The sequence below is a fragment of the Camarhynchus parvulus genome, chromosome 10 (genome assembly GCF_901933205.1).
Source record: "Camarhynchus parvulus chromosome 10, STF_HiC, whole genome shotgun sequence".
NCBI lineage: Eukaryota > Metazoa > Chordata > Aves > Passeriformes > Thraupidae > Camarhynchus > Camarhynchus parvulus.
This window is the reverse complement of record NC_044580.1, coordinates 7,539,181-7,557,114: the sequence shown is the minus strand read 5'-3', so window position 1 is coordinate 7,557,114 and position 17,934 is coordinate 7,539,181. Positions and strand designations below refer to the sequence as shown.

The following is a 17,934-nucleotide window of genomic DNA, read 5'->3' as shown; positions in this document are numbered from 1 at the left end:
ACAACTCTAACTTAATTTAGTAACTCCAACTTACATTTGTCAAATCTAAAATTACGAGAATTTTGCTATGAAATTCAGAAGAAACACAATCAAATCAGACAGTACTATCTTCAAACTTGGTTAACACCATCTCTGTACAGAGATGTCTATCCTGACACCATTCCAAGAAAAAGTATGGAAAAATTAAGTATTAGTCAGAGAGTTCATGCCCTGACAGAAAAGACCCGTCAAGCTAAATCAGTGTTAGAGGAGAAAGTCAGTGGAGCATGTGCAGTTATGTGCACAGGATCTGAAAGTGCTGCATGAGAAAATCTGTTGGAAATGGATAATACCAGCAGGGTTAGGACCACCCTGATACCTGTATTTTGGGTCACATTCAGTCATGCATAAAGTTTGGTTAAAACAAAACAAGTGGGGGTGGGGGATGAGGAATTATGATTAGCCTTTGCAATTGAAAAAAAAAACAAGCCACCATAAAAAGATCCCAGTTATCCAGTTTTTTTGCTATAATCTGCATTCTGAATGTTATCTGGGTTTCCAAGCAGACATGGAAAGCACCAGCCACTGGCAAGACCTGCAGCAGCAAATAATCTCATGCAAACCTTGCATAAAACCATTCCACAGCACAAGCAGTCCCACAACTGTGAGCCTTGAGCGATACCCTGAAATGCTCAAAATGCACCACGCTCCATGACAGCCACACAATTATCAGCAGGGATCTCCAGGAGAAAGGTCATTTCCCTCAGCAACTACCAACATAAAATACCATACTAGCAAGACTGGTGGAGACACAGCAGAGAAACAGAAAACTTGCATTTTTATTCATAAAAATGAATTTTCTTTGCCCCCTACCCACCACACATGCTTTATTAGTCCTTATCACCACTAGCAGCCTTCATTCTAGTTCACATATTCCCTCTCCCCAAGGTTGTTACTGGAATGAATTGTTTTCCTCCTTTCAGTTCACAGAGCAACCATTTTCCTTACAGTCTTTGGGTGATAAGGGAACCAAATGAAATATCCCACAGTTATGAAAATAATGAGCCATGCTTTAAGAGTGAGACTGGGCTGACTTTGGGCAACAGCACGTCTCCAGAGAACCTTCACCACCTTCTAATGACACAAGCTTAATAAAAGTATTATAAAAATTGTGGATCCATTGTTTTTAATTTTGCTTTACATTCTGCTGTTTCTAATTCAAACCTGAAAGAAGCTTACATACCTGAAAGCCTATCCTTTCTAGCTAAATAAACTGCCCTAATAAAAGGCATTGCTTCTACCCATGGAGCTCTCCTTACCTGAAAGTATTACTGAAGAGTCAGTTTTTATCTACTTTGCTATTTATTCCTTTATCCTGTTATCACCTTTTAAACCAATAGCAGTACACAGCTGCAAAACTGCAGTCACAATCTCCAAACTTAATTTGGACTCAGCTACTTGATTTGTGTAGCAGTGTCCTTATACCCAGTGTTCCATTTGCACAGAAAATATTTCAGCAAGGTGTACTCCTCACAGTCCTTTCGTTCACATATCACATTTACACAAAGAATTACTGCAGAAGTGTACAGTTATCTTCAAAATACTTTTTGCAAGTGCCCACAAACTTGACTTTTAATTTTAAAACACTGATTACATATTAACTTCTTTTGTCCATTGCAAATCACAGATTTCTAGAAAAGCTCTGCTCCTGCTGAGTCTGTATCTTCACTGCTGCTTCCTGCCCGTTTGCCACCTTACTACCAGTCTTCACATTGATTTCCACAAGTGCCTTTTTCTGACACTTGTCAGAAATTGGGCTTTATTCTTACCCATTTCTCATCAGTAAAAGTATCAGACATAGAGAAAGAAAACAGCTATGAGAAATGGGTTTGCAAACTCAGGAAAATATCACTGCACTGGTGTACACTTTGATATTATCCTCAGAGCCATAGAAGCAAGGACATTTGCCTGTTTTGGTTTTTTTTCCTCCTGTAGACTAAGATACTGAAGAACTTGTTAGGTCAGCTCCAGAGTGCTGAAATGTGCCAGTATGTGAAAAGAATTCCACCACGCAGGATATGCAAAACTGTCACACAGCCCCCAAAGCATCCCCAGCCCTTTGAAGCCACACCAACAGCACAGGAAAAAGTATGCTGGTTATATGTCATATTTTAATCTACATGCCATAAGGCTTATTAGATTGGAAAATAAATCACAGACACTGAGACTACTTATTACTATAAATCAAAAGTAAATTCTGATGCTTTATATATGAAAATACAACAATGTAAGGGTGTTCCAGAAAAGAAAGTCCAGGCTAGGACTTATTCACAAAGCTCCACTGGAGATAAAAGGATCATTAAATCATTAAGTGATCTCAGCTGATTTAACATGGTTCAAGTTAGTCCTGCCTCCTGACAGGGATGCAGTTCTGACTTAGAAGAGAAAAAAAAATGAGGAAAAGAAACCTCATAGCCAGATGCTATATCCAGAGAGACTGATTGGGAATATATTTGTATAAATAGGAAAAAAAAGTGGTTCTGCTAAAAAAGCTGCCTTATAGGTTAGAATTTATCTATCCATGCTGTACTTAAACAACTTTTTTAGGCATGTTTGAAGCCAGTGCTGTAAACTCAAAGATTGTATCTGCAGCACTGAGTGGTGTCTACAAAGCAAGAGGAGCAAAAGCAAGTTCCAGAGCACTGTGTATGCCCAGCCCAGGAAAAGTTCACCTGTAAGTATCTAAATAACCCTCTGCAGGACCCACCACATGTGCAGAGCACAATAATGCGGGTTTAATACAGATGGAAATATTTGATGCTTAATTATTTATAAATGCAACTTAATTATTTGCTGAGACATCAACAGGGGAAAAGGAGTTCTCATTCTTTATATTCCACCTCTAGTACCAATTTTGCCTGTTTTTTCAGATTAAACTAAATTCTAACTACCTCTGTTGGCTGTGACAGACTGATCTTAGTAATGGTGTTGATCTGCAAGTGTAGGGTTATGCTGGAAACTGAGAGACCTATGGTCATTTACCAGCACAGGAGATCCCTGGCAAGAACAGCACGAGCAAGAATTCAAAGGCACACAGGGGTTACTGCACGTAATATTTGTTTCTGTAAATGTCAAATGCTACTTAAGAATTCTTTTATCTCACCTTATCTTCTCTTTGAAAGAAAAGGAAATGTGTAATCGAGTGATAAATTAATGTGTTCCCATGTTTAACGATAGTGATAAAACAAACTTACAGTCTGGTTTTAGACATCTGGTTGCTCATGGGAAATTTTGTTAACTGTGAAATTAAACCAGTGTAAGTTGTAGCACACCCTCTCTCCCAAACTCCTTTGTGCAAGAGATTAAGTAGATGTAAAATCAGAACCCTGAACGAGAAACACAGGAACATGCTATTCTTTTTTCCATCTTTTTAACCAAGCTTTTGAGACACTCATTTAGCATTACAAATACCATTCCTACATTTACCTGTCAACATTTGAAATGCATATTGTAGTATATGCTATTCCCTGGCCGGAAAATACTTCGAACACTCACAAAATTACTAAAAGTCTATGACAAGAAAGAAGGGCTGAGAGAAGATGTCTATGTCAGATTAAGTTTCCAAGAATGGGCAGTATAGATTTTGCAGAGTTTCAAAGAAAAACCTGTACGTGCAGCAACACACCACCTTGCAGAACTAACTCCAAACATGTATGTGTTATCCTGATGAAAACCTCCTAAGCACCATCTATGAGGGAAGTGTTAGAAGAGTCAAACAGTCAGAAAGGTCAAAAAATTCCTGATACATGTCTAAGACATAAAAATTGAGTGGTTTTAACAGTTGTAAGCATGTCCTTTATACTTTGCTAGCACCATCAAAAATACCACTTATATATTAACATACTCTAGTTACTTACAGAGTTAGGAAAATCAATAGGTGTTTCTAATGGGCTTAGATTTCTTTAGATCCAAGATCATCAAAGTGTAAATTCAGCCCAAGCATTAGAAATCAGGCTGAAGGCCTTCCCAGCACGAAGCCTCCCTTACACAAACACGCAGTGCTCAGCAAGGAGCAACAGGTTGATAATCACATATAAGATCTGAGTCCCGGCTAGGCAGATGTAACATTATTATAGTGCTCTCACAAAGACTGACCATTTTTAAAGCCTTTTCAAAAATTTAAACCAGACATGCAGTGCACTCCTTCTCTGTAGAAGAAAGGCAGGTGTAGAGGGTGGGAGCTGGCAGCTCCCGCAGCAGCAGCAGCGGCGCGGGAAGGAAGGCCCGAGCGGGGCTGTTTGCCGGCGCCCCCGGCAGCCGCCGTGAGGGGAAGCACCTGAGGGGCGGCCCAAGGCCCAGGCTAAGGACGGCTCGCTCTCATCTCCGGAGCGAGGCCCCATTGTCAAAGCCCGGGTCGCCGTTCCGGAGCCGCGGAGCGCCGGCACGCAGAGTTCCCCGCCCGAAACACTGTCCCGGGGCTCTGACCCAGCCCTCTGCCAGCCCAGCCGAGCTGTCCCTACTCGCTGCCCTGTTCACCTCTCCTGCCGCCCTACCTGCTCGCCTCCCGGCCGCCGGAACTCCCGCAGCCGCGTCACGCCGCACCTGCCTTTTTTTGGGCTCCGACCGTGTCTTTTCCGTCAAGGCAACATCACTTCCCGTACAGCCTGAGGTGGGGGCGGGCCGGGCGGCACCGCCCCGGCGTGTCCCGGCCTCGCCGCGGCCACCTGGGCGGGCTGAGCGCGGCCCTCGGGCAGCACCGCGCGGTGCTCAGCGGCGTTAGCCGGGCCGGCTCCTCAGCCCTTCCCTCCTCACCTCCCTGAAAGATCTCGCGCGGTTAGTAAGAATTCATGAGAGGCAAAACAGGTTTTGCAGCGAAAATCCGCGGTGCCTGGTTAATGCACACCACTGTGGTTTAATGAGCTCTTCCTGCCGCCTGCTGGCTGCCTGCCTTCCCCCGCGAGGGAAGAGTGCTCTTCACTCTCAGCAGCTTCCCAGTAAACGCTTTAAATCCAGCAGCCTCAAGAATTCAGCAAGCAGAGTCGTAAGCTCAGTTGCATCAATAACCTTCTCCACCTGCATCCCTTCAGACACCCTGTTTCTTTGGGCTTTTCAAATTCAACTGTCATCTTTATGGACAATTCCAGTCATTATATTTACAAAGGAAGTGCCTTCTAGACCTTCTAGACCTCTTCAAAATAGCCTTTTCAATACTTAGTGGTACTGTAAAGGAAGCTGCTGGAGTCACTGCAGTAATTCAGTAATGGCACTGAAGTTTTGTGGCAATATGTAGCATTTCCTTATAGAATCACGAAATGGTTTGGGTTGAAAGGGGCCTTAAAGACCATCTAGTTCCAACCCCCTGCAGGGACAACTTTCCAATAGACCAGGCTGCTCAAACCCCCATTCAGCCTGGCCTTGGACACTTCCAGGGATGGGGCAGCCACAGCTTCTCTGGGCAACCTGTGCCAGTGACTCACCACTCTCACTGTAAAAAATTTCTTCCCAATATCTAATCTAAACCTGCCCTCTTTCAGTTTAAACCACTGCCCATCTAATGTCATGTCCAAACTGCATCTACTGCACTCAACTGCACCTCCTAGCCCACCTTCTACTGTTATCCTCCCATCTCAGCTTCTATACTACTGCCTCCACCTACAACATTGTTCCTGGCTTAAAATATAGACACACAAACAACTGGTTTCTTCCCTCATTCTGTCCAAACAAGATTGTGTTAAAACCAAAACCTGGCGTTTGTCCCAAGATCTCCTGGGTTTGGCATCTTTTTTTAGATTTACTGAAGTCTTGACATATCTACGGATTTGGTTTCCCCAAGTGTGAGATTCTGTTCTGTAAGACTAACCCACACCTACTCCAAGAGCCATGCTTCCTTCCTGAGCTGCACACTGAGTCTCTTCTTAAGGACAACCCATTTTCCGGGCAGATTTATGTATTCAATATCTACTGTAGCCTCACTCTGTCAGGAATGACATCTGTGTATAAGCACATGTGGTACGTGTGTTATGTACATATGGCCAGGTCTGATGATAAGCTACCAATGTCGGGTGCAGTTCCCTTCTCAGCCATTTGCACAACTGCTTTCCCAACTGAGCTGACATATTAAGAACTGACACCATGAGAAACAGAGAAAAATGGTATTTATCACTTGGAGGATCAGATCAGAGGCAATCCAACAAAACCCATGAAGCATAACCACACAGCAGCAGCTTTCTTTTTCGAGTTTCCTGATGTCATTTAAATTTAGAGGTGAAACAGCCCTTCAGACATTCAGCATGTCATCCATGATTCAACACTGACGTCTCGGAGTCTGGTACCAAACACGCAGGCGGGCGGCTCCAGCGCGGGGCCAGGCTGCGGAGGCGGCTCGGGCGGGACGGCCCCGGCAGGTGACAGCCCCGGCAGGTGACAGCCCCGGCAGGTGACGGCGCGCCGGCTCCGAGCGGCTCCATTGCCCCCGACGGACGCGCCGTGCGAGGGCCGGGCTGCGAGGCGGTGCCCGGGAACGGCGCCGCACGCCTCCCTCAAAGCCTCTTGTCGGGCGCGGCGTCCGGTGGCGGCGCGGCGGGGCCGTGTGGGGCCGCGGGCGGCTGGAAGAGCGGCCCGTAGATGTAGAGCCCGCTGGCCACGCCGAGCGCCACGGCCACAGCCACGTGCTGCAGCGGCAGCCGCCCCCTCATGCTGGCAGGCGCTGCTGCCGGGCTCACGGACACGCGTGGGGCTGGAGGGTGCGCACTGCGGCGCGGCCCCGGCTCGGCTTCGGCCCGCGGCCCCGGCGCCCTCACCTGAACGCGGGACACGGCAGAGCCCCGGCTTGCCGCTGGCTGCAGGCACCGGACGGAAGTACCGGCGCTGTCCCGCCTCCCGCGGTCGCGCATGCCCCGGCGAGAGAGGCGGTGGGGGAGCTGCGGGCGCGGATGCCGGAGGCGGTGCGGCTCCGCAAGCGGCGGTCGGTGCTGTACAGCTCAGCCGGGGGGGCTGCCGCGCAGCGAGGCGCAGGTGAGCGGGGCCGGGCCGGGCAGGGGCAGGGCTGGGGGGCGGCCCCCGAGGGGCTCGTGACAGACCAGCCTCGCCCCCGCAGGTGCGGCCGCGCCCGCGTCGCTGCTGGCGCTCGCCCTGGCGCTGCGGACCCTCAATTGCTTCCTCGTCCAGACCAGCTTCGTCCCGGACGAGTACTGGCAGTCGCTGGAGGTGGCCCATCGCATGGTCTTCAAATATCCTTCGCCTACCGCGGCCCCCCCGCCCTCTCATCGCTCCCCGCGCCCCCCGCGGTGCCCTGAGCGGGGCTGCTCGGGTACGGCTTTCCCCGACAATAAGGTGTCGGCTTGATAAGCAACATACACCCCACCGCTCTGGCCCAAGGGACAGGTCTCGATCCGAATGGCTCGGGTGAAGCTTTTCCTTTCATTTGGTCATTATCTGTCCTTAATATTCGTAATTATGGTTACCTGACTTGGGAATGGACAAGTAACTTAAGGGGCTACTCGTACCCACTGATCTTTGCAAGCATGTACAAAGCATTACAGCTGCTGGCTAAGGATAATGTTCAGCTGCTGGTGAGTATAATCAAAAAAATGTGCATGTGCTATTTATATTCAGTTTTAAAGTATTGTATTTAAACACAGCGTATTTTTATCATTGTTCAAGTAAAATGCAAAGCCTTGAGTCTGGCAATTAGAGATGTGTGAACACAGAGATCCCACTAACTTCCCATGGGAACAGAACGCCTTAACAAATTTCCAGTCACAACACTGATGCCTGCAAGTGCAGAGGTCTCTGTCAATCTCTTGCATTTTCATACTGATTGTGTTTGCCACTACATCATAATTGCACAGTAGTTCAGTTTTCCAAAGTGTTTAGCAATGTATATTTGCACTCAACCCACAAGAACTAACAGCCCCTTCTGATTTCTACTGGAGATGTAAAGCAGATAATTCTACTTTCCATCTCTGAACACTTTCAGTTGAACTTCCAACATTCTCTGTTTTGGCAGAAATACTATCCTTACCCAAGGCCCTTACTATTTCATTTTTAAAATCATAAAAAGCTATAGAAAATACTCACCAATTCACTATTTTCATGCTTGAACAGTCATTCACTAATCAGTCCTCTCTTAAAACTTGGAATTTAACTTGGTTTGTTGCAAGTACAGTTTTCTCTCTGCTTACACAGATCTGGGTCCCTAGGCTTGCACAGGCAATACTGGCTGCTTTTGCTGATGTGAAGCTTTACTCATTAGTGCAACACCTTGAAAATTCAGAAACAGCAAAGTTCGTGGTGAGTCACAGCCTTTAAAAAATTATGCATGGTAATAAACACTGGTTTTGCATTGTAAAATAAGTGAGTGTAAATAAGTGCAAAATGATATGTCACACCTTGAAGAATCACCACCTTCATTTAGGTGAACTTGTTTTAATGTGTTCATAATTATTTTCAGTTCTTCAGCCAACTCTGTTCCTGGTTTACATGGTATTCCTGTACCAGAACTCTAACAAACACCATGGAGACTATTCTTACCATTTTTGCTCTTTCCTACTATCCAATAAAAGGCTCCAAGATGGCGAACAGGTGAGAAACTTTCTCATAACAATACTGATAATTTTTGATTTGGGATGACACCAATCTACTGATATTGTTTAAAATGCTAACTTTTTTCTTAACATCTAAGGCAACCAAAGCCCCCTCATTCATGTAGCAAGAGTTCTGTCCCATGGAAGGAACACTCTAGTATTTCCTCTAAGTATATTTTTAAGATTATGTTATAGCTGGATGTAAAATTAGCTATTCCCCTCTTTCCTTTTGCAAAGTGTGACGTTATAGGAAGCTTTTATTTTAAACTTTAAAACACTGGAACATAGAGTAACTTGGGAAAAGATAACTAAAGCTTTTTGGGGTCAGATATAGGTGAATTGGTGGTCACAATTTTCTTTATCACTCCCTATTTTAAAGTAGGTACCTCTAGTTAGCAACTCTATTGTAACAAAGCAATTCTAGAGTTGCAGCCTTCTAAGCAAGAGAGAGTATCTGCACTCAGAGAGTCAAAGGTACCTGCAGTATGAAAAACTTTTGGCCAGAGACATGACAGTTGTTGAAATGTCACTGTCTGCAAAAGAATTGACCAGACCTTTTGATAAGCTGCTGGGTTTTTATGTTTCTTCCTTCTAGTTGTAAGTATTTAGCTTTGGTTGCGCTTGCAATTATTATTCGTCCCACTGCTGTTATCCCATGGATGCCTTTGGTCTTCAGCCATTTTTTGCAAGAACAGAGGAAAGCAGACCTTGTCCTACACAACTGCATTCCAGTTGGGTAAGTTCTTTCTCAGTTTAAACTGGGACTGTGCACAGCTACATCTTAAGATTGGTTTTACCACTGCAAAGGCAGACAGTCCAAAAAACTTGATAGCATTTAAATAAAAAAGAGAACAAATAGAGTCCTTTTGCAAAAGTTTAAGGAAGGGGCACGTTTCCTTCAAACTGTTGTATATGCTGCAAAAAGCACCAGGAAAGATTTCATGATGGTGAAACATGAGCAGCATTCCAGCTTAATCTGGGATTGTGCCAAGGATACCAGGTGATGGCAAGTGGCCACTGTAAAATGGCCATGAGTATGGATAACCTCAAAAATACTAGGAATCAGAGTTTTGACAGCTGGAGAAGATAACAAAAGCAGTTCAGGCAATATCAGTGCAACAAACTTTCCATTTTTGCAGATTGGTCACAGTAGGAACCTCTTTAATAATTGACCGTGTGTTTTTTGGTGAGGTAAGCTGTTTTAAACTTGACTTATAAGAAGGTTGGGGTTTAGTATTTTAGCATTGGTGGATATTTCAGATTTCTCTGACTTCTCTTGTTTCTGTGACAGTGTCTGGTCTGTGATCCCTAAATATATCCTAAGCCACAAATCCTTGAACACTGACTTCTTAGGTATTTCAAATGATGGACATAAAATAAGTATGCTCAGTCCTCAATAGTTATCAACAAACTACAAACTTACACACTTCTGTGATTAATTGCTAAATATAGGAACTCCATGCTGAGTCTTAGTAAAAAAAAAAACCAACCTGAAATAGGAGTGAAAATGTATTCTGTAGGGCCAGTGATGACTGTGTAATTCAATGTAGCTGTTGGGTTTGACTTTGGATTTGTGTTTTAACTCCCCCCTATCTCCCAGTGGGTACTGGTTCAGCTGAACTTCTTGAAATTCAACGTGCTGCAGAATTTGGGAACATTTTATGGCTCTCACCCCTGGCACTGGTACTTGACTCAGGGACTGCCAGTTGTGCTGGGTCCCCATCTGCCGTTCTTTATTCACGGCTGTGCGCTGGCACCAAGGAGGTTCCGCATCCTTCTGCTGGCACTGATCTGGACACTGCTGGTGTACAGGTAATCTCTGCTGAGGGGAACTGCTGCCTCTCACTGCTTGTGTTCTTGGCAAAGCTCCTGTCCTCTCCAGAACAAAGCAGCGTAGTATTCAGTTAAGTGATAGAAAACTTAGAGAAACTGTTCAAACACTCCAAGAAATGCCATCAGTTATAAAACTGGTTCTAGAATTTTGTGTAATACTGCTTCCTGTATTGTCACCAACATGTATCTTTAGAACTGATTAGACCTTTAAAGAATAAAATAATTCATCATTAAATGAAATTTAAAAAATCCCAAAGCCAACACTCAATCACCCAGCAGGTGTTTAAACAAAAATAGAACTAGTTAGAAAACTGAGTTCATTAGATGCCTGTTAATGAAAACACCATTTCATTTGGTTCTTTAATACATCCCCACTAAGATGAGAGATTCTTAGACCTCTAAAACTTACTCCATTCACAAGTTTATACACAGCTCTTAGCTACCATAGGGCTGTATTTCTCACTGTAAGCTCGGAAGTGTAAGAAAAGGTAAGTTTTTTCTAAAGCATCAGAATTAACTGTAGGTTAAACAGAAGAGACACTTTCAGACATGAAAAAATAGAGCAGGTAAATAAATACTAAGCAATAAATACTTTTATACTATCATAGTAATAGACTACAGCAAAACAGTAGCAAGACCAGAAATGCAATTTCTTCTTTCCAGCTTAAAACTGGAAGTAGCTTTATTGGCTTTAGGACTTTTTTACCTCCCTTAGTTTTGTAAGAACCCCTTTGAGTCCAAAGACCTGAGAGCTGCAGTAATCCCCAAAAAAGCCCAAAAAGTTGTCATGGGAAATTGTATATTTTTGTATTAGCAGAGGTTAAATTGCTAGATACAAAGGAGCACTTGAATCTTAGCTTTTCATCCACACTATTTATTGTGTCTTATTACAGAAAACAGATTGGTGAAGTACTGGTTAAATTACATCTAGTTGTCAAAGAATCAGACCACTCAATTGTAATAGCCAGGAGTTTTTAACAGTGCTTGGTTTAAACTGACCAAATAGTCTTAATTTGAATGTACTTATGTTCTTCAAAAGTGACAATTTGGATTTTTACTCTTAACTGCTTCAATACCAAAAGCTTCTTAATACATGCATGTGCTCTTCTTCCCTGTGCTCTAAAACACATTTTGTCAACAGAACTGAAGCATTTAACTTTCTTGCTGTACTACTGTATGTTTTCTTACAGCACACTGAGCCATAAGGAATTCAGGTTCATCTATCCAGTACTGCCATTCTGCATGATTTTTTGTGGTAAGCATTGGTTTCAAATGACTTGCAACCTTACCTGGATATGATTTTTACCCAGAGAGACTGTTAATGGTCAATGTAGGTATTTGATAAAGGATTCTTAGAATTAGCCTAGCCTTTTCTTACAGCTAGTTAAAAAGAGAAAGAAAAAAGATGAGGGAGAGCAAGTGACTGTAGCACAGATAGAGAATCCTTAGCATGGATAAAAGTATTCCTGCAAAAACGTGACAATTGTGTGCCTTTTCCCATTGTTACCTCCTTCAAGCAAAGTGGGGAGAAGGGGCACTGATTGGAGATGGGAAAAAAAATGGAATATGCTTTTCCAAAGCCAGAAGCTCAAAATTTAATAACAATAAAGGAATGCTGTAGTTTTCAGCAGTTTGGAGAAAAAGAATACCACAGCCATGCACATGTAGTTACCATTTATTCTGGCTCAACATGGACTTGCATGAATCAGAACACATCAGCAAGTTGCCATATATCATTCATCCAAACTACTGAATGGACTGGTTTTCACGACAAGAAATTAAATTTAAAGAGACAAAGCACTGATTTTGAAATTGTATTGCCACTGTATTAGGCTTTCAAAATGCGTGAATTGTTTATCTCCCAAACTTACTCCAATGTTTCTGTAGGATATTCTTTGAGATACCTGAAAGCATGGAAGAAAACTGCAGCAAGTTTCCTGCTGTTATCCAATTTAGTCCCAGCCCTGTACACAGGCTTGGTTCACCAGCGAGGCACTCTGGATGTTATGAGTCACATCCAGCAGCTCTGCAATCACTCTCAGCAGTCACAAGCTTTCGTTTTCATCCTGATGCCATGCCACTCTACCCCATTTTACAGGTATTAAAAGTGTCAACAGTGCCCTACACTAAAATCCAAACTCTTAATCAGAAATCAAGATTTCCTTTTTCCAAGGCTTAATAAATTGAGATATATAAATGTATACAGGAAGAGTTTTGATTTTTCATACAGTTAATACAGAGTGAATAGGGGACATGAGCCAAATGTTTATACCACAGAATAAAATTCAGCATCTAAGCTTTACTCATTTTTGTGATATAGCTTCGTATGAGGATATGCAGTAAGTCTAATGACTTCGTTAAGTATGTCACACTTCTTCATTATGATAACATTTTTAACAAAATTAAACACTAATTGTTACAATCAAAATTATTAATTTTACTTCTGCTGCTAGGCAGTAAAGAAATGTCATTACAACAGTTACGTAGGTCACTGCAAAAGGTTTTCAGTAGATCCTGGCAAGTAAACAAAATGTTAAAGCAGATATAACTAGTGAAGCTGATATAGAAAAGTACCTTTTTAAGAAACTGATGTTGTGCAAATGGTATTTTTATTAAGATAAATGTATTTTCTGTTAACTGCTAACAACACAGTCCCAGCAGTTTGGAGCTGAGTCTGCTTGCTCTACTTTGCTTTCATATGAAGTATTGAAGGGAAGAAAGTACTACTCTGAGGAAAAAAATGTAATTGATTTTTGTTTTGACTGAGGTGTCTTTTGAAGTGATGAGTCATTTCAAATCTCTGATTCTGGTCAGTTTATCATGAAATGTGTTTTTGTTTTTCTCCCTAGTCATGTTCACTGTCCTCTAAAAATGAGATTCCTTCAGTGTCCCCCAGACCTAACTGGCAATGTGAGCTACGTTGATGAAGCAGATGTGTTTTACTCTAACCCACTTGGCTGGCTGAACAAGGAGTTTTACAATGACACATTATTACCCAGTCACTTGATCCTCTTCAATGTGCTAGAACAGGTATGGTAACACCAAGATGAAACAAACTGCTTCTGAGGATAAGTTACAAAATAAATTAGGGAAGAGTTATAGTTAAAATTTTTGAAAATTGTTGTTCACAACTTTTTAAAACATAGCTTATATTAAAATTGACCCCTCTGGCCCATAATAAGATTATTGAAATCATTCCACTGCTATGTATTTAATGTTCATGTATGTCCTTTCCTCTGTGCAAATTCTACAGGCCACAAAGTAATGTTAAAACAAATGTGCCATCTATTCCCAGAAACTGCACTTTTAAGTAAGCAACAATGAAAACTAAAAACACCTGCAGTCACAGTACCTTTTAACCCCTCAAATCTTTAATGAAGTCCATGAATTCAAACAATGGTGGCTGGTGAATATCTGCTCCAGACAGGATCAAACAGGATAAGTGCTTCTTTTTCTAGCAGGCTTTCCTAAAATAAAGGATAAAGCTTCCCAGGGACAGTTGAACTGATGGTTGTCATGAGACTTTGGAACACTATTCTTATGCTCCCAGCTGTGTTTTCTTACTGTGGAAATTAATGTACGTTCATTTGCAGGAAATATCATCATTTCTAGCTTTAAGGGGCTATGAGAAAACAGCCACTATCTTCCACACTCATGTACCTCAAGGACGAGTTGGAAGCCACATCTCCATCTACAGGAGGAAAACTGAAATGAATTATCCCTGAAGATCAGGCTAGAGCCCGGACCTAAGGAGATCAGTTTTGCATAGCAGTAGCTATGCTTACACCTCGCACTGCAGAAAGGAGAAAGCACTGAGTCTGAAACTGGGGCAGTCCCATGAGGCAGCCAGTGGCTGCCTGCAAGCATAAAAACCTCTTCCTGAAGGCAGCTTCAGTAGCAGTAGGGCAGGGTGGTGTTCCTGATCCACCTTACAACACTAGAAATCATTGGGAAGACCAAAATTACCATATGAGTACTTAAGCAATAAAATACGGACAAGACTGGACCGTTTTTATAGAACTGTACAGCTTTGCTGAGTTTCTTTTATAATAAAAGACTTTTACCCACAATGTCTCTTTTTTTATTTTTCTTCTACAATATGCAGATATGCAAGACGTTTCAAGTGTTTAAATCAGCACGCTGATTAGAATGCAGCACAGCAAATTCTTCACAATTCAACAGGCTCTTGAACCCCCCCAAAGACAGGAAGCAAATATAAGGTTACAGAACACTAACAAATACATTACCACAATGTTGATCTATTTTTTGAAGGATGAGATGAAGTTAGTATATCAAACATTGGAGTTAGTAGTTGGTACATTATGCATGGCTCAAGCTTTAACTACACTAATGGAATGCAATTAAGCATTTTTTCATACACAGGTCATGGCATGCCTAGTTTCTGCAACAATACTGCTGGCACCCAAACTATCTTCACTTCCAAAGAACAGTTAAAGCAACGGTACAGAATATGCAAATCAGAAAGCCTGACTTCTGCCTGTTAACAAAAATATGTAAAAATCAAATTATTCAGAAAAAAAATTTGCATTTTGCTGCTTTGTTGAAAAACAATTAGTTTCCAGAGAGCATGTGAATTTTAATCTTAATTTTTACAATAAATTATTCAATATTTTGGATCGAAGGGTAGTTGCCCCAATTCTATTTCAAGATTTGCCATGTGTCTTCCATTAGTGCGACCATGTTTATGCCATTTACCTTCTCTTTTATTACGGTGTTGGTACTTCTGAGCTTGTTTTTCATGTCTGGAATTTTCAGTTTGTGTAAAAGGTCTTTTAGGTCGACTGCAAGGAGTAAACAAAAGCTTATTACTACTAAAAGCATTTTGTAACACAATTACATTTTCAAGTACAGCTTTTAACATGCTGAGGTTCATTGAAAACAAAATCAGTAGTAAGTAGTCCATTAGCTTGTAAGAAAAATGGTGGAGGCATTTCTTTGTTTAAATCACCAATAAGATGGTATATACAAAAGAAATGCTTTCTAAAAATAAAAATGCAGCTGGTATCACAAGCTTTTGTATAACAGTATCAGTAAAAGAATTTGGAATTGTTTTTCTGCAACCTGAAATTCTCACAAATTAGGTATTTAATTCAAAAATAAATTTCATTTGATAATAAATTAGGAAGATGGACTATAAATAAAATCATAAACTTATGTGTTTGCCAAAACCAAATGAACTGGGTAGCTGATAATAGGACTATCACCCTCATGGTTCACCTTTCAATAGGAGAAAGTGCTACGTTACATAATACTTAGTAACCCCAAAGTAGTTAATAGTTCAGACTTGAGCTGCAGTAAAGTACATGCAATGATAAATAATTCAAGTGTAAATTTGTAAAGTCCTGAGAACACCTTCAGATCCAGGAAAGGAATGTAGGAAACAATTGACACAAAGGGCCATTGTGAGCAAGTCTGAACAAAGCTTAGGGTCAGGATCTGAACTAAAGCCTGCTGTCTGATGAGCTCTGCTCTGGGCATACAGACTGACCCAGTATTACACTAATCTACAGGAGAGTAGTGACATGTATCTGCCAGAACAGAACTCAGACACACCTTAAATACACTCAAAAACCTCATTCAGCAAAGGACAAAAAGGAAGCCCCAGTTAATGCTCCAAGACAGTTCCTCATTCCATCAGACAGGCAATCAGGGCTGTTTGGTCTAAAGAAATCCTACTGGCAGTTCCAGTTTTCTAAAGAACCCAGTAGAAACATCAGATATACACACAGACAAAATTTACATAACGGTTCTACAGATCCACTTTGTATAACATAATCTAATATTTCCACTAAGTCCTTCAGAAAGTCTTCTAGCATATGTGTGTGTGTATATGTATACACACACACACATACACATACCTGCTCAAAGACCATGCATTACAACAAGGACATTGGTTGTCCTTACAAAGAACACTTCTCTGTGTTATCAAGTACAGGAAACATGGAAACAAACCTGGGTCCATACTGGGGTGAATTATCATAATGGAAGTAGTATCTGTAGACATATTTGTCCAAATCCTCAAAAACCTTCTCATTATTACTTTGGTATTCCTTCATATCTTCCAGGTAATCCTTGACGTCATTAACAAAATCAGTGAACAGCATCTGGTCATGTATAAACAATCCATTGTGAAAAAATTTATTGATGAAATTTTCTAGTTCTCTCCAGTGATGAAAGTTATGTACAACTTGCTGCAAGTACTTTCTCATTAACCGATTAAATTCATCCACCCTGATGGGATCCGAAACTCTGTTAAAGAGACTAAGGAATTCTTGATGAGCACATTCAAAAATACCAGAGCAGCCCTTTAGGGCAAACTGATGTTTTCTATTACACAAATGATCATTGAGACATTTCTGGGAATCTGAATCTTTTTCATATGTTGTAAAATGATGTTTCCTTCCATTTCTGGATTCTTTGGGCATGTGAGGTCCCCTGTAATGCATGTGCTTCAGATTCTCGTAGGAGTTATGGTCTCGGTAAAAAGTTCGAGCTTTCTTGTTTGCCTCATATCTTTTATCACTTGATGACTTCTCTTTTTCATCAAAGATGTTTTTTGTGGTATCTTTGAAGTGTCTGAATGTAGACTTTACAGAATCAGAGAATTTTTTCAAGTTTTCTTTCACTGCTTCTTTAGCCTGCTTAATCTTTTCTTTGTGGTGTCTTACAAACTCTTTTGTGGAATTTTTCATAGCATCAAAAGTTTCTTTAACTGAACCAAAAAATGTCTCCTTTGATTTCTTTCTACTCTTACTTTGCCCTTTAGCACCTTTCTTTTGTCCACTTTCATAAATTTCTTGTTTTTCAGACTGGTCTTTTGCTTCAACATACAGCTTCTCCCATAAGTCAGAGCGTTGTTGCTCAAAGTTCAGCTTCTTTTCTAGTTCTGCCAGTCTTCCTCTCAGAGTTTCTATTTCTTGATTTTCTCTTAATGTCTCATCATCAGCAGCAGCAGCACTGTGAGGTGCTTGACGAGAACTTAAGTGTTCTAGTTCTTTCTTCAGAGCTTCTGTAACATGACGTTCTTTGTCCAGTTCTCGCCTTAGCATCTGTGCCTCCGCAAAGAGTGTTTCCTTTTGCCTGAGAAAATTGCTGTTCCTTTGCTTTTCCTCTTCCAAATGCTCCCTTAGTTTCTGATTTTCTATTACAATAGATTCACTGCTACTACCTTTATCTTCTAAGTTTCTAATTTGTTGTCTTAGCTTCCTTAATTCTTCTTGAAGTGAGGCCAAAGCTTTTTCTTCTTTCTCTAGAGATTCTCTTAAGTGCTGATTTTCTGCAGCAAGACTTTTTTTTTGAGAATCAAAGGATTTCTTCTCCACCTCAGTAAAGGTCAAACATGTGTCAAGATCTCCCTTGAGTGACTAAAAGAAACAAAAAGAAAACAAGCAGAAATACTACAATGAGAATTGTTACAATTTTAGCTAGAAAGACGAAAAAGCAAGGTAGCCCAAACAGAGCTTACTTGTTATTCTGGATGCAATGAAACATGCACAGCCAAGATGCAAAAATAGAG

The 17,934-nt window shown here is 41.5% G+C and overlaps 4 protein-coding genes across 11 annotated transcripts in view; 1 reads left to right on the top strand and 3 right to left on the bottom strand.

Moving 5' to 3' along the window:
* Nucleotides 1-6,818, bottom strand: part of RAB27A (RAB27A, member RAS oncogene family) — a 32,564-nt gene extending 25,746 nt beyond the window's left edge. For 2 of the 4 annotated variants that reach the window (XM_030955044.1, XM_030955046.1), the window contains exon 1: nucleotides 4,533-4,878. The gene's annotated coding sequence lies outside the window, so the exon portion shown is untranslated. Of the gene's footprint in view, nucleotides 1-4,532; nucleotides 4,879-6,779 lie in introns of those variants that run through there. The other 2 variants (XM_030955048.1, XM_030955047.1) reach the window with 2 other exon arrangements.
* Nucleotides 6,022-7,038, bottom strand: LOC115907272 (atherin-like). Its single transcript, XM_030955049.1, has one exon. It carries the CDS (start codon nucleotides 6,870-6,872, stop codon nucleotides 6,519-6,521), a length of 354 nt encoding a protein of 117 aa, XP_030810909.1. The 5' UTR covers nucleotides 6,873-7,038; the 3' UTR covers nucleotides 6,022-6,518.
* On the top strand, nucleotides 6,753-14,467 carry PIGB (phosphatidylinositol glycan anchor biosynthesis class B). Of its 2 annotated transcripts, none has more exons than XM_030955043.1 (12): nucleotides 6,753-6,993; nucleotides 7,147-7,208; nucleotides 7,433-7,550; nucleotides 8,167-8,271; nucleotides 8,432-8,562; nucleotides 9,160-9,300; nucleotides 9,704-9,755; nucleotides 10,165-10,376; nucleotides 11,588-11,652; nucleotides 12,285-12,495; nucleotides 13,247-13,427; nucleotides 13,991-14,467. In XM_030955043.1, the coding sequence occupies exons 1-12, from the start codon at nucleotides 6,871-6,873 to the stop codon at nucleotides 14,120-14,122; spliced, it is 1,533 nt and encodes a 510-aa protein (XP_030810903.1). In that variant the 5' UTR covers nucleotides 6,753-6,870; the 3' UTR covers nucleotides 14,123-14,467. The 2 variants fall into 2 exon arrangements, with proteins under 2 accessions (XP_030810903.1, XP_030810902.1); XM_030955042.1 differs by having other exon boundaries at nucleotides 6,876-6,993; nucleotides 7,076-7,208.
* Nucleotides 14,415-17,934, bottom strand: part of CCPG1 (cell cycle progression 1) — a 21,526-nt gene continuing 18,006 nt past the window's right edge. For all 4 annotated transcript variants that reach the window (XM_030955039.1, XM_030955038.1, XM_030955040.1 and 1 more), the window contains 2 exons: nucleotides 16,371-17,782; nucleotides 14,415-15,199 (listed from right to left, as the gene is read on the bottom strand). In XM_030955039.1, coding sequence (XP_030810899.1) covers nucleotides 15,022-15,199; nucleotides 16,371-17,782 — 1,590 coding nt within the window. In that variant the 3' untranslated portion in view covers nucleotides 14,415-15,021. The remainder of the gene's footprint in view (nucleotides 15,200-16,370; nucleotides 17,783-17,934) is intronic.

Coding starts and splice junctions, on each gene's coding strand:
- LOC115907272 (XM_030955049.1), bottom strand. CDS start 6,872: ATGCGCGACCGCGGGAGGCGGGACAGCGCCGGTACTTCCGTCCGGTGC.
- PIGB (XM_030955042.1), top strand. CDS start 6,912: ATGCCGGAGGCGGTGCGGCTCCGCAAGCGGCGGTCGGTGCTGTACAGC. Junction 7,551..8,166: donor AGGATAATGTTCAGCTGCTG/GTGAGTATAATC, acceptor CTGCTTACACAG/ATCTGGGTCCCTAGGCTTGC. Junction 9,301..9,703: donor CACAACTGCATTCCAGTTGG/GTAAGTTCTTTC, acceptor CCATTTTTGCAG/ATTGGTCACAGTAGGAACCT.